The 10550-nt window shown below is 37.5% G+C and overlaps 3 protein-coding genes across 5 annotated transcripts in view; 1 reads left to right on the top strand and 2 right to left on the bottom strand.

Moving 5' to 3' along the window:
* LOC104827444 (NDR1/HIN1-Like protein 3-like) overlaps positions 1-293 on the bottom strand; it is a 1170-nt gene extending 877 nt beyond the window's left edge. Inside the window, exon 1 of the mRNA XM_019204028.1 lies at positions 6-293. Coding sequence (XP_019059573.1) covers positions 6-91 — 86 coding nt within the window. The 5' untranslated portion in view covers positions 92-293. The remainder of the gene's footprint in view (positions 1-5) is intronic.
* Positions 294-1257: 964 nt separating this feature from the next.
* LOC104826803 (receptor-like kinase TMK3) lies at positions 1258-4771 on the bottom strand. Of its 3 annotated transcripts, XM_010559693.1 has the most exons (4): positions 4609-4770; positions 3590-4469; positions 1996-2758; positions 1258-1905 (listed from the first exon to the last, which is right to left on the bottom strand). In XM_010559693.1, exons 2-4 carry the CDS (start codon positions 4406-4408, stop codon positions 1397-1399), a joined length of 2091 nt encoding a protein of 696 aa, XP_010557995.1. In that variant the 5' UTR covers positions 4409-4469; positions 4609-4770; the 3' UTR covers positions 1258-1396. The 3 variants fall into 3 exon arrangements, with proteins under 3 accessions (XP_010557995.1, XP_010557994.1, XP_010557993.1); XM_010559692.1 differs by having other exon boundaries at positions 1996-4469; positions 4583-4771; XM_010559691.1 differs by having other exon boundaries at positions 1996-4469; positions 4609-4771.
* A 1087-nt stretch (positions 4772-5858) lies between these two features.
* On the top strand, positions 5859-8190 carry LOC104826802 (ribosome biogenesis protein NSA2 homolog). Its single transcript, XM_010559690.1, has 9 exons — positions 5859-5936; positions 6070-6189; positions 6311-6378; positions 6635-6743; positions 6843-6911; positions 7061-7118; positions 7336-7571; positions 7655-7706; positions 7805-8190. Exons 1-9 carry the CDS (start codon positions 5934-5936, stop codon positions 7870-7872), a joined length of 783 nt encoding a protein of 260 aa, XP_010557992.1. The 5' UTR covers positions 5859-5933; the 3' UTR covers positions 7873-8190.
* Positions 8191-10550: the final 2360 nt, after the last annotated feature.

Genomic DNA, 10550 nt, shown 5'->3' with positions numbered 1-10550 from the left:
CGCCACGGCCGTGGCTGTGGTACGTCTTCGCCGGCGGTGGAATCGACGGTCCATAGTATGCCCCGTTCAGGTGTGGTTGCTTCTCCGCCATGAGTCGGTCGAAATTCCTCAGAGATAATCCGAGCGAAGAAGAAGAAGAAGAAGAAGAAGAAGATTTCCCCTTTTTTTTTTTTGAAATAATGATTGACAAATATACGAATATTCAGTGAAGCACGGATATGTATCTCTATATATATATACAGGGGATATATGCATAGAGGAAATAACGCGTGTGTGTGATATGACGCGGAAGCGGAGTGGTTGTGGGAAACGAAGTCAATAAGACGCGGTTGCGGTTGCGTCTGCGGGATGATTTTGGATTGGTTATGAGATTTACTTGTGAGACCGACCGATAAATTTATTAATATATTAAGGATAATATAATTTCAATCTCTGAATAAATATACATTTTTATCTTATATTTAATTCTAAATTTGTCTCATAATTCATGAATCCCTCCTTTTGTTGCGTCGTTTTTCGGTTTTGGATTAGTTCCTTTTAAGGTATTTTGTATCATGCGTTTTGGTTTTTAAGGTAAGTGATAATACGTGTGTTGGTTACCAATTAACTATTAAATCTAAGATATAGCGAATACGTTTCTACCATTTATAACGTAATCAAAGTTATCACGGAAATAAAATATCCGTGTTATATATATATATAAATTTATAACCTTCTTTCTTCATCCATATTACATTTTTTTTAAAAAAATTATTGAAGCTCTTTTGTTTGCTATTACATGTTAGGTTTTGGTGTCTGTCTCTTCCATGACAGTGTCCACATGGTTTCTGCATCTTTCTATTTGTACAAATAATCCCCAAAAAACATTATTCTGCTGTTAGTACCTATTAAATAATATTCGCCAACACTCTATAGTATTTTGATGATGCGAATTTTTGTTCCATGGTACGGGGCACAACTGGGACGGATCCGAAATGTTCGGGATCTATTCGGATAACTGAACAATTTGTTCAACCCTCGAAATAGATTGCAGGGTTGCGTCTTCTTTGTTCATGATCAAGATCAAAGGGAATCTTCATTTTCTCAAGCCATGGATCTGTCTGTGGAGTTTATGACATGAAAAAAAAAACTGGTTTCTTGATCTGGTAATGAAAGCTTGCATCTTGTAGAATTCCATGTCTTAAGACCAAAAAAAAACCTAACCAAGAAGAATTTTCTGAAAGTGATGTGACTTAAGCAAAGCATGAACAAGAAGAAGAAGAACACGAACTAAGAGCAACCGATTCTATAAGACAACATTAACATCTGAAAGAAACAGTAGTAAACCAGAGAGAACATAGTTCCAAGCTATCTATAGAGAGGGAAAAAAAACACGAATACCCGAATTTCCGCTCTCTCACCGCCCATCTGCCGAAGTAAAAGACTCGGCGAAACCCGTAGGCCTCGAGGGGATACTTCCCTTACTATCATCCAAATCAACGTAACTAATCTCCTTTCCTTCAGCTTCTTGCCATCCTTTCACCATCTGGTTAAGTGGAAGACTGTAATCTATTCCCGAGTATTCCTCCGTCTCATCATCGAGAGGTTTCCAGTTCTCAACGAGTGGACAGAGAACACTCACAGCATGGCTCATGTCGGGTCGCTGGTTGGGCTCTCGGGCTGTACAATGGCCTGCAAGTTCTGCAACTACGCAGATACTCTCGAAAGTTTCGTCTTTTACATCGAGGGTATTGTCAATGGCGGCTCTAAGCTTTTGTTTGTCTGATTTCATGTGCCAAAACCATGAAGCTAAGTACTGGCTCTCCTCGGGTCTGTCCTCGTCAAGGGCCATTAGTCCAGTGAGGAGTTCCATTAACACAACCCCGAAGCTAAAGACGTCTACTTTCGTGGTGATCTTTCCCATCACTGCATTTGGGTAGATATATCAGTAGAACGGTAACGAAAATTTGGAGTTCAGATTTAAAGAAATCAGATATCAAGAGGCAGTAGGCTTACCAGCATATTCTGGAGCCAAGTATCCAAAGGTTCCTGCAAGTCTGGTCACTACAGATTTCTCCGTATCGGGAGCGAGTTTCACCAGCCCGAAATCCGAAATCTTTGCTCTGAAATCATCACCGAGTAAGATATTTGAAGATTTAAGATCTCTATGTATGAAGCTCTGATGAGCTAGGCTATGGAGATACTCCATTCCCCTTGCTACATCCAGTGCAATATTTAACCTCCTCTTCCATGAGAGAGGTTCCAATTTCAAACTCTTCCAGTGAAACAAATGCTTGCTAAGAGCTCCTTGTGGCATGTACTCGTAAACCAACATTCTCTCATTCCCTTCGATGGAATAACAGAGTAAAGACACCAAATGACGGTGACGAACTTTGGAAAGAACCGAGATTTCAGCATGGAACTCATTCAAGGCCTTGGTGCTTATGACACCAGCCTGCATTCTCTTGACAGCTATTTTCGTCCCATCCTCTAGCTCTCCTTTATATACAATGCCAAATCCACCTCGTCCAAGCTCATTCTCCGGAGCAAAATTCTCCGTGACATTTCTGAGGACTTGCAGTGAGATAACCAGATTTCCAGACTCAATGACATGTGAACCAGCCATGCTGCTACTGTTTTTGCTCGCAGAACCCCTTCCAGTGGAAGTGCTTCCATTGATGTCATTCACAACAGCAATCTTAACCAAGTTGTCTGAATCAGACCGATCTCCCGAGTGAATCACTGGGGGATTTGGAGCTAAGCTGTGTGTTCTTCTCCTCTTTGAACAACAGTAGATAGAAAGAGGAACAACAATTAGAGTGATAATGGCAACACTGGCTAAAGGAGCAACAACAACAACAAAAACGGGATTTTTACCACTTTTCGGTTTGTTTATTCTAGCACCAGAGCTATCATGAGGAGAAAAGGAAGGCCCTTTGGCCCGTGGAGAGCGAGTACGATCCTCTGGGGATCCTGAAGTACTAGAAGGCAGGTTTCCCATTGGTGAGGGAGATGTAATAGACCGATTTTTCGAGAACAAAGGGTTCCCATCTATGACAAAATCTAAGGTCTTACTAAACTTTGGTAATGGTGGAGATATGTTGTTGCCACTAAGATCCAAAGTCTTGAGAGATTTCAGAGCAGTCCAATTCTCAGGGATTGGACCGTTTATATGGTTAAACTGAAACCTAATCTGAGAAAGTGAACCTAATTTTGCAACAGAAGGGCTCAATGTACCGGTAAGATTAAGTCTAGGCAGGTTCATGATCTCGATCTTTCCTTCAGCATTGCATCTCAAGCCAAGCCAAGATCCTCCACATGGATCATTACCAACCCATTCAGAGGCAAGCCTCGGAGGGTAATTCAACTCACGAAGGAACTCAATAAGTGTCATAACCTCTGGAGCACAAGCGAATCCTTCTTTGGTTTGACAAAATGGATTCTCAGCATAAATTACATTAGTAACCTTAAACTCAGGAATTGGACCCATGAGGAGGTTATTGTTTAAATCCAAACGATCTAATAAAAGATCAGCCAAACTCTGAGGGATCAGACCAACAAGTTTATTACCATTGAGATCAAGATCCTTCAAGAGAGTTAAATTACCTACACTTTCAGGGATTGGACCACTGAATTGATTGCCTTGCAGCCAAAGGACTTCAAGAGAACTGATTAATGTCAAAACGTCAATAGAACCCGTTAAGCCACCACTTCTCTGATTGTTGAGAGACAATGTTCTTAGCTGTGATTGTCCAAAGCTCGGAGGAATCTCACCTGACAAGCTATTGTCAGAGAGCCTGAGGTTCGTCAAAGATGACATGTTCCCAAGAAAACCAGGCAATGGTCCAACCAGATTACAACTCATACAAGAAAGATTGGAAAGCTGTGAAGAACCCTGCAATGATTCAGGGAACATCCAACCAGCGGTGGAATTGAAGTTGTTGTGATCCAATGCCAGAACTTGGAGACTCGAAAGCCCATCAAAGAAATTTCCAGGGATCGAATCGAAAGCATTGTAATCAAGGTAAGCAAACTGTAGCTTGGCTAAGCCACTGAAGGAAGGTAATTTCCCGGAGAATTGATTCCTTTGAAGGCCCACATTGATGAGCTCTGAGAGCTTGTTGAGATTATATGGTAAGTGACCCTTGAGACCAAGACCCTGAACTTGAATCTGAGTAACTCTGGTGTTTTCGCAGAATACATGTTTCCAGCTAGGTTGTCCGCACGGATCGTCGCCATTGTCAGGCCACTGTAGAAGCTCTGGATTCTTCAATCCGTTGCGAATCAATCCGTTGCGAAACTCGTTGAGAACATCAAGGTCATTGGGATCTGTAGTAGAAAAAGCCACAGAGACAATACAACAAACAAGTGGAAGAACAAAAAGCTTCGTCTTCAAATGGGTTTTCATGGTGGATGTTCGCCGACACATGCGGAAAGAGAAAATCACATCACATCACTAATGGCGCCACAATCAAGAACCGACCTCGAATCTGGAATGAAACAACAAAAAGAAACGAAATTTAGGCGAACCCAGATGGGGAACGAATTCAGACAAATTCGAGAAGCTATTACACAGAAAAAGGAAAGGAGAAAGAGAACACACGGTAACAGATAAGGGAAGAAACATACGACACAGAGGGAATTCCATTTTTTTTTTCACTGGAGGAGAATTTATGCCAAATGATAAAATCTCATAAGCAAATCTTAATCCATTATAGTATAAGATACTGGAGAAAAGGCAAAGTTGTCTCTTTGCTTCATTGCACCACAAAGCTTGCCTCTTTATGATTCCTAATTCTCTCTCTCTCTCTCGTATATCTCGTGATCTCATCAATGGGGATCATATGCAAAAGGGTATAATAGTCATTCTACATCTTCTATAGATAGCGTGCGAAACTAATTATGTAAACAATTCAAATATGATATCTAAAAGACCAAAAAAAAAATAGCATTTTCAATATGATTTCTCACTTGTGACGATATTCAAATAGAATTCTATATAAATTGGAATAAATAAGATATTTTTATAATAGAACTTGAATTTTGATATAAACCTAATTGGAAATTTATTTATTTAATATTAAATCCCCGTAATAGAGTAATCAAGCATGAAGAAATGGGTAACTCATGAGGACAATGAATGAAACATAAGCCAAGCCGCAACATAAGGGATTTTACTCCCTCGACATCATCATTACACTTGTAAATTTTCAAATATTCATTCGGTAATTATCAATTCCGATTTTACTAATAAAATCTAAAAAATAGTTTAACCAACTTAAATTTTTTGACGATTTTTTTTTTTATAAATAATGTTTTAAAGTGTAGTTAGACGTCGAACAAGATCTATAACGCCAGATTATAAATTTATAAATTTTAACATTTTTAAAATAAGAGTGAAACAGAAAAATAAATAAGAACTAAAGAACCTAATGTCTCTGGTCATGCGTTTGAGCTTTGACAGGTTCGATTAAATTTTCCAAGTGGGAACTGTTAATGGGACAATGATTCTTCCAAATTATTACATAAACGAACAAAATAGACAAATATTTTATAAACCAATAAATTCATATTTTTACTATAACAAAATAGAAATTTTATACGCCTTTGAAATTATTCCACGTGACACATAGCTAAACTCGAAAATTTAAAATATATTATCACTGTCTTATCTATATATATGTTGAGTCGGTTTAAAAAAGAAAAGGTTTTCCATCTGGAATTTTAGTAAGTTTGGGCTCAAAATGTAAGCCCATTTACTTTCTTATGGGCTCAATCACAGAGGCCGAGCACTAATGGCCCAAATAGTGGCTCAGGCACGACCAGATCCGACCCGACCCGATACTTAAAACCCGTTCCCATCTTTCGGCTCAGGCGGTTAATTCACAAAACCCTAGCTTCTGTTTCTGCATCCTGTTTCACTCTCCGTCTGGTCGATTCGAAGTTCTTTAGCCATGGTTCGTTCTTCTTCTCCGCCTCAATCCCGATTTCGTCTTGGAAAGTTTGAGCTTTTTCTACTTCCCAATTCGGTCTCTTGGAGCTCTTTCCTGATTTTTTTTTCCCTTTGATTTGTTTGGTGTATGGAAACAGCCGCAGGGAGATTACATTGAGCTTCACAGGAAGAGGCATGGATACCGCCTCGATCATTTCGAGCGCAAGCGCAAGAAGGAGGCGCGTGAAGTTCACAAGCGCTCCGCCATGGCCCAGAAGGTTCGGATTTCTCCTCCTGTTTCTGCATCGATCGTCTTTTATTCATCTTCTTCTTCTTCTTTTTGGTTTGTTTTCCTTTTGTTGATTCGATTAATGTCTGAACTGTTTGTTGGAAAACCAGGCTCTGGGTATAAAGGGTAAGATGATTGCCAAGAAAAACTATGCTGAGAAAGCCCTCATGAAGAAGACGTAAGTTTTTTTTTTTGCCTCTTCTCTAGTTTCAACATATTGTCTGACATTCTGTCAGTGTATTGTATTGTGGGGAACGTGGAATGTAGCGTTTTGTTTGGTGTTTGCTAGTTCTGTAATAACGAGTGGTGACATTTCGTGGGGATTTTGGACGATCTTTCATTAATCATACGTCGAGAACTTCTATCCGTATGTGCAATATTATCTGTTGATGCTTTGTCAGGTTTTCTTACATTTGTTTGATTGGTCGATACAGATTGAAAATGCATGAAGAGTCATCAAGCCGACGGAAGGTTGACGAGGATGTTCATGACGGAGCTGTTCCTGCCTATTTACTTGATCGTGAGAACACTACACGGGCCAAGGTGGATTGTGTTTTTGGTGGACATTAACAAATTCTGAATGATTTGTTTGGTTGTTTCATGATCAGTTTTGTTTCCAAATTCGATAATTTTCCTGTGTAGGTTCTGAGCAACACCATTAAACAGAAGAGAAAGGAGAAAGCTGGGAAATGGGAGGTCCCTTTGCCAAAGGTAGGATTGTATTACTGACTCCCAATAGTTTGATAATTGTATTCCGTGCTTCGAATGTGCATTCTCTCAGTAGATTTCCCAATGAATGGCTATATCCCTTCTGTTTTTTTCCTTCTCTTTTGCCTGACAAAACCACTTTCTTTTTTCAGGTCCGCCCTGTTGCTGAAGATGAGATGTTTAGAGTGATCCGATCCGGGAAGAGGAAAAGTACGTATTTCCTCTGACGTCATCCCGTCCGTTGTTTGGTTTATTTTTTCATGCTCGTTACTAGTTACTCACTTACTCGTTAGATGCCACTGTGTAAAGTTTTTGTCTGTAACCCATAGTTATGGAGGCTAAGAAGATGATCGAATGGGTTTTAGCTTATAAGCTAAGTGGTTATTTGCAATCTCTGACGTTTGGCCCTCTATGTATCGAACTGTAGCCAAGCAATGGAAGAGGATGGTTACAAAGGCTACATTTGTTGGACCTGGTTTCACTAGAAAACCGCCCAAGTACGAGCGTTTCATCCGTCCATCTGGGCTACGGTTCACCAAGGCTCATGTCACCCACCCTGAACTAAAATGCACTTTCTGTCTCGACATCATTGGGGTCAAGAAGAACCCTAATGGTCCTATGTATACCTCTCTCGGTGTGATGACTAAGGGGACAATCATCGAGGTTTAATTCTAAATTCTGAAGCCGAAACCTTCCTGCAACAATTATATTTCTCAAACATTGTACACTTTGGTGGTGGGTTTCAGGTCAACGTGAGCGAGCTCGGTCTTGTTACACCTGCTGGAAAAGTCGTGTGGGGTAAGGCGGATATACTCGTGCGCTGAACTAATAATGTTTCTGCAACTGTGTTCATCTTCCCCACTGGTTTCTTATTACTCTTCTTGAATGGATGGCAGGGAAATATGCACAGGTTACGAATAATCCCGAGAATGATGGCTGTATAAATGCAGTTCTGCTCGTGTAAGCAATCCCGAGATCGAGGCTGAGAAACCCGTGCTAACCGAAGAGGGAGTGTTGTCTCGAATCATAGCAGAGTATTGTCTCGAATCAAACCTTCCTCTTACAGTTCTTCCATGGGAGAGTAAGTGACCCTTGTTCTCTACCACAACAGCTTGCGACGATCTGATCGCTTACAAAAAAAAAAAAAACGTTTTATTACATAGTTTTTGCTGTCTTTGCATGTCGTCACGGCCTGTAACAATATATTGGCAGGAAAAAAATTCTCGAATTTTGGGTGTCGGCTACTGTATGAGATGAGATCGAATTGTTTAGCAGAAAAAAATTCGAAAACTGGATTTAGATTCGGGTAAAATTATTATCCATGACCATAAAGTACATGATGAACAGTTATTTTTAAAATTACAGAAATTTCGAGATTTTTCTCTTGAAATTTCAATGTCTTTTTCAAAAGTTAAAACACGGGTCGAATAAATCCAGTCTTGAATTTTTGGGTCACTGTCCGGTCTAGGCCTTGTCTGGTCGGGTTTTAAATGTATGTAATGTAACCATACATTTATAGTTCTGCAAGACATCTCAATCGTAAGGATTTTCTTTGACTAGAATATAATAGAAACGTAAGAAAACAATTATATTTTCACAAAAAGCAAGAAATAAAGGGTACGAAATGTATGAAAAGATTTTTATTTTGATTCTAGGTTTTTGGGAAAATATGTTTATTAAATAATTATAATGCCATAGCGGTAGTAATGTGACCATTGGTTAATTTTACAATATAAATTATTTACGTCAAAATATAAAAACGAACGATATTTGATTGAAACGATTCATCTTTTAGCAAAACGGAAACTGATTTGGGATCGGGAAAATAGGTTTGTCGGCCCGTACTTTATCACAGTTGACATTGGTGGGTCGGGTTCTCTTTGGATTTATTAGCCTTCGGCTTAATGCTACTAAGAAAATGTAATTAATATTATTTTGTTTTCATATAACAATATGATTTATTGGTAATGGCTCTTCTTAGTAAGCCCATGTGATAGTTATTTTCTTTACGTAGAAAAACTTATTTTGATTATCACAGCTAATTTGTTATAATTTATAAATACTCCAACCCAAGTTATATATATCTATATAGCCTAGCGAGGTTTAATATTCGTATACTATTGAAAATTAATCGTAATATTGATTTTTTATATATCTTATTATCTTTTGTACTTTGTTTGATTTAGATTCGTTTAGAGTTATATTTCTTTTGGAATTGAAAGTTTTATAAAAATAATAAATATTCTAATTTCTTTCGATATTTCGTATTCCTCGTATATAATTACCCCACGATTCTGTATCCACATTAGAAACGACATGCATGCATGTTGGGTCACGAGGAAGCACCTTTGGTCCAAAGTTTGCAAACAAAAATGCTATAACCAAAGTACAATGCTTTCATAAATTCCCATATATACATGCACATGCACGTATACATACACATACACTCTGACATGTACTCATTTTTATCTCTCTTAATGTATTAGACCTAATTTTACCACATGTCCCAAATGCGATATCGACAAAAGTAGCGTGGCGCATATTTGATTGTGCCGATTAGATGTCACAGTGTTCTTGAAAAGTGACCGATTGATATAACATGTGATTGATATAATGGTTAAATTAAGCACGTGTCATTTCATGCCTAATATTTTCTTTTGTGCCAGAGAAAAACCTATCAAGTGTTCGTTTTAACGGACGTTTGCGGGAGATATTCTATCTAATTAATTCATTATCTTCTTGATATAGACTAGAAATTAAATAGCTACTAAAAATGAATCTAACAATATTCTATACAATTAAGTTATCTTCATAATGGTGTAGATTATAAATTAAATTGCCACTAAAAAAGGAATTAAATTTTATACCATGGTCTTTGCTTATTGCATTATTGACATGACAATCTTTCAAAAATTACTTTCAAATTCATTTAAAAAAAATATCCAATTATAAAAAACAAAAAAAAATATTGTTTTTTTTTTAATTTACGACAGTTACACTGGCAAAGACAATCACATGACTTCCGCAGCAATTCCAACTCACGTTATGTTTAAATCAGTAAAATACCTTTCGTATGAAATCTAGATAAAGGGGGATAAATTGAAAATCTTGGATTAAAAATATATGTTTTATTGGACATTCGAAGTCAATTTCAATACTTTAGACTTTTTTTTTTGGAAAATTACTTTAGAAGATCACAAGTCATAATTTTAAATAAATAAAAAAATTTGATTCCATTGACCTCATACATGTTCCAACATTTTTTTTCATTTCCTTCAACACTCTTTATTCCATTTTTATCTTAGGTTATGTTCTTCATTACCCTTTTAGATAAGACAACTAAACAACAACTATAAGTGAAGATTTTAAAAACAAATCACATAATCATGGATATATACATACATACCATCATAATAAGAAAATTCGAGATTTGTATAATTAATTTTTTTGGACTATTTTTCCATAAACTGCCGAGGAATATCCCACAATAAAGAAAAGGGATTTGTTTCAAAAATATATTAAATATTTTTCTTGAGTATATACTTAAATTAATTATTCAAGCATCTTATTTGTTAAAATTGATTGTAGTACGTCACTCATTAATTATCAATATCTAAAAGCCGACGACGAGCGATGACATCA

The sequence above is a fragment of the Tarenaya hassleriana genome, unplaced genomic scaffold (assembly GCF_000463585.1).
Source record: "Tarenaya hassleriana unplaced genomic scaffold, ASM46358v1 Cleome5, whole genome shotgun sequence".
NCBI lineage: Eukaryota > Viridiplantae > Streptophyta > Magnoliopsida > Brassicales > Cleomaceae > Tarenaya > Tarenaya hassleriana.
Note: the sequence above shows the minus strand (reverse complement) of the source record. Positions and strands in the feature narration are given on the sequence as shown.

Coding starts and splice junctions, on each gene's coding strand:
- LOC104826803 (XM_010559692.1), bottom strand. CDS start 4,408: ATGTGTCGGCGAACATCCACCATGAAAACCCATTTGAAGACGAAGCTT. Junction 1,906..1,995: donor CTTGGCTCCAGAATATGCTG/GTAAGCCTACTG, acceptor ACCCAAATGCAG/TGATGGGAAAGATCACCACG.
- LOC104826802 (XM_010559690.1), top strand. Junction 6,744..6,842: donor AGAACACTACACGGGCCAAG/GTGGATTGTGTT, acceptor TTTCCTGTGTAG/GTTCTGAGCAACACCATTAA. Junction 7,572..7,654: donor CTAAGGGGACAATCATCGAG/GTTTAATTCTAA, acceptor GGTGGGTTTCAG/GTCAACGTGAGCGAGCTCGG.